The sequence below is a fragment of the Vanellus vanellus genome, assembly GCF_965231255.1.
Source record: "Vanellus vanellus genome assembly, contig: HAP1_SCAFFOLD_76, whole genome shotgun sequence".
In the NCBI taxonomy this organism is placed as follows: Eukaryota; Metazoa; Chordata; class Aves; order Charadriiformes; family Charadriidae; genus Vanellus; species Vanellus vanellus.
Window position 1 is genome coordinate 571,647 of NW_028127111.1, and position 3,110 is coordinate 574,756.

At 56.4% G+C, this 3,110-nt stretch overlaps 1 protein-coding gene across 1 annotated transcript; it reads left to right on the forward strand.

Annotated features, from left to right (window-relative positions):
* Positions 1-1,805: 1,805 nt before the first annotated feature.
* Positions 1,806-2,741, forward strand: LOC309685497 (olfactory receptor 14A16-like; the record flags this gene model as incomplete). The annotated part of the gene is made up of 1 exon (XM_082501259.1): positions 1,806-2,741. One exon carries the CDS (start codon positions 1,806-1,808, stop codon positions 2,739-2,741), a length of 936 nt encoding a protein of 311 aa, XP_082357385.1.
* Between the last annotated feature and the right edge of the window lie 369 nt (positions 2,742-3,110).

Here is a 3,110-nt window from a genome sequence, read left to right on the forward strand (position 1 = left end):
AACATGAGAAATTGCATCAGCCTTTTTCACAGGCGGCTCCCCTGGAGCCCCAGGGACACCTCCAGGGAGCCCAGAGGGGACAGAGGCAGTGCCACCGTGGGCTGGTCCTCTGCTGCTGAGCTGGGCCGGGCTGCTGGGCCGGAGGGAGCTCCTGGCAAGCAGGCAGCGCTGCAGAGAGACAGCTCTGCCCAGGAGCAGGGCTGGGGGCACTGCCTGCAGGCAGAGAGGGGAGACCTGCGAGGCAGGGAGAGCTTAAAGGCAGTCTTGAGTAGGGGGTGCTGAGAGCTTACTGGGGCAGAAATCTTCACCGCCCTCTGCGTGGTAAGTCTCGGGGTGCCGGGCAATGCAGCTCCAGTTCCTGGAGGGATCTCCTCAAACTGGTCCATCTGAGAGCTGCTGGGCTCTTTCAGGAGGACTCTCTCAGTTTCTGTGCTGTAGAGGAGGAGGATGTGCTCCAGAGCAGGGCTTCCCTGCTGCCCGGTGAGAGGGACTGGGCCCGAGGGCTGCCTTCTGCCGGGGATGGTTGTGGAGGTGTGCGTAGGGGTGTGCAGGCAGTGGTGGGCAGGGCTGTCCTTGCCAGCAGGGTCCCTGCACCCCGGGGCCTGTGTGCCGGGGCAGGGACTCTGCCAGGGTCAGCTCTCCGCCTGCCGAGGGAGTTCCCACGGAGCTTCTTTGGGGAGAAGCAGTGGGTGGAAGGAGTGACTGCCAGCAAGGCAGATGCCTTCTGTTGCTGAGATGGACCTGTGTGGGTCAGGGCTGCTCCCAGATCCACATCACTCCCAGGACATTTGCACAGAGTCCTTTTGAAGACGGACTTTGAGGCACCTTTCCCCTGAAGGGGAACAAGTCTGTGCTGTGGGATTTCTCCTCTTTGCTGCTGGGTGGGCAGTGGGTGGTGGGAATGGATTTCTCCTTTGTGGAGAAGGCACAGAGACTCCCGTTCTCGATAGTACTTCCCTGAACCCCTCCTGAGCCCCCGCACACCCAGAGATGCCCCCGTGCAGCGCTGTGCTGCCAGGAGGGGTCTGCAGGGCAGAGCTGAGCACACAGCGGGTGGGATGGGCTCTGGGGCACTGGCAGGGAGGAGACCCGGCGGCAGAGAAGCAGCTCCAGGCAGGGGCAGCTCCTGGCAGCCCAGACACAGGCAGGGACAGAGAGGGAGCTGCTGCCAGAAGTGCTCAGGCAGGGGGGATCCCGGCACCTCCTGCCGCCCCCTGACCTTCAGACAACTTCTCGGCAGGAAGCCTCTGCTCTCCTCTCCCGCCCGCCTCACAGCCACAGGGTCCAGAGCCCGAGATGCCTTCTCGGCAGCTGCACCTCCAGTCCAGGAGAAGTGTTTGTGTCCTACAAGTGATGCACAACATAAAAGCAAGTGCCCTGCAGTGTCTCTGTCTGGAGACACTGTCACTGAGGAGAAGGCTTCACCGCACGCCTGTCTGAATCGCTCTCCTTACTTCCTTTTTTCAGAGCTCAGACGCATTTCTCCTCGTTTCCCCACCCCTCTGTTGAACTCTGCATCTCAGGAGTTGGGGTGGGGGTGCGGGTCAGCTTCTCTTCTGCCTCTGACTCTGGGAGTCCTGCCCCAGACATGTCCTCATGGAATGTAGGTGAGGGAGTAGTATTTTCCCTGATAAGGGAGTGTGTCATTGAGTTTGTGGGGTTGGGAATGAGCTGGGTCATTCCTCATTCAGCTGTGGGAGGGGGATTTCTGTGAGGAATGGCATGGGGATTTCCACAGAGAAGTCTCTCCCGGTTTGTCACTGCCTTTTCCTCCTTGGACAGGTCCCCCTGCCCAGAGGCAGCAAATGTCCAACGGCACTTCCATAACACAGTTTCTCCTCATGGAGTTTGCAGAAACACGGCAGCTGCAGCTCTTGCACTTTGGGCTCTTCCTGGGCATCTACCTGGCTGCCCTCCTGGGAAACGGCCTCATCATCACCGCCATCGCCTGCGACCACCACCTCCACACCCCCATGTACTTCTTCCTCCTCAACCTCTCTGTTCTTGACCTGGGCTCCATCTCCACCACTCTCCCCAAACCCATGGCCAATTCCCTCTGGAACACCAGGGCCATCTCCTATGCAGGATGTGCTGTCCAGCTCTTTTTCTTTCTCTTTTTTATTTCAGCTGAGTATTTTCTCCTCACCGTCATGGCCTATGACCGCTACATTGCCATCTGCCAACCCCTGCACTACGGGACCCTCCTGGGCAGCAGAGCTTGTGTCCGCATGGCAGCAGCTGCCTGGGGCAGTGGGTTCCTCAATTCTCTCCTGCACACGGCCAATACATTTTCACTGCCCCTCTGCCAGGGCAATGCCCTGCACCAGTTCTTCTGTGAAATCCCCCACATCCTCAAGCTCTCCTGCTCACACTCCTACCTCAGGGAAGTTGGGCTTCTTGTGGTTAGTGTCTGTTTAGCCTTTGGGTGTTTTGTTTTCATTGTGGTGTCTTATGTGCAGATCTTGAGGGCTGTGCTGAGGGTCCCCTCGGAGCAGGGACGGCACAAAGCTTTTTCCACGTGTGTCCCTCACCTGGCCGTGGTCTCCCTCTTTCTCAGCACTGCCATGTTTGCCCACCTGAAGCCCCCCTCCATCTCCTCCCCATCTCTGGACCTGGTTGTGGCAGTGTTGTACTTGGTGGTGCCTCCAGCAGTGAACCCCCTCATCTACAGCATGAGGAACCAGGAGCTCAAGCATGCCCTATCGAAACAAGCCCAATGGACGCTGTTTCACCGACAATAACCTGCCACCCCTTCGCTGCACATTGCCCAGGGCATATCTTAGATCATGACCCTAATTTTTCTCTTGTCATAACCCTGCTGATTGATATTTTTCTGGGTTTATACTACTTGTGTTGGGGCTTGATCCTACTGGGTCTGACCCTTGCACAACACTGAGTCAGATGTGGCCGGTCAGGTAACAGCTCTTATATGAAACAGGATGTCTCAGGTAGAATAGCGAGAAAAGGGAAAAACAGAGAAAAACAAAACATTGGCGGAGATAAATATTTTTTAATAGAACAGTAACAGAAAATAAAAGCAGTTGCAGTAGCAGTAACAACAACAATAATAATAAGTATAAGTATAAGTATAAGTATAAGTATAAGTATAT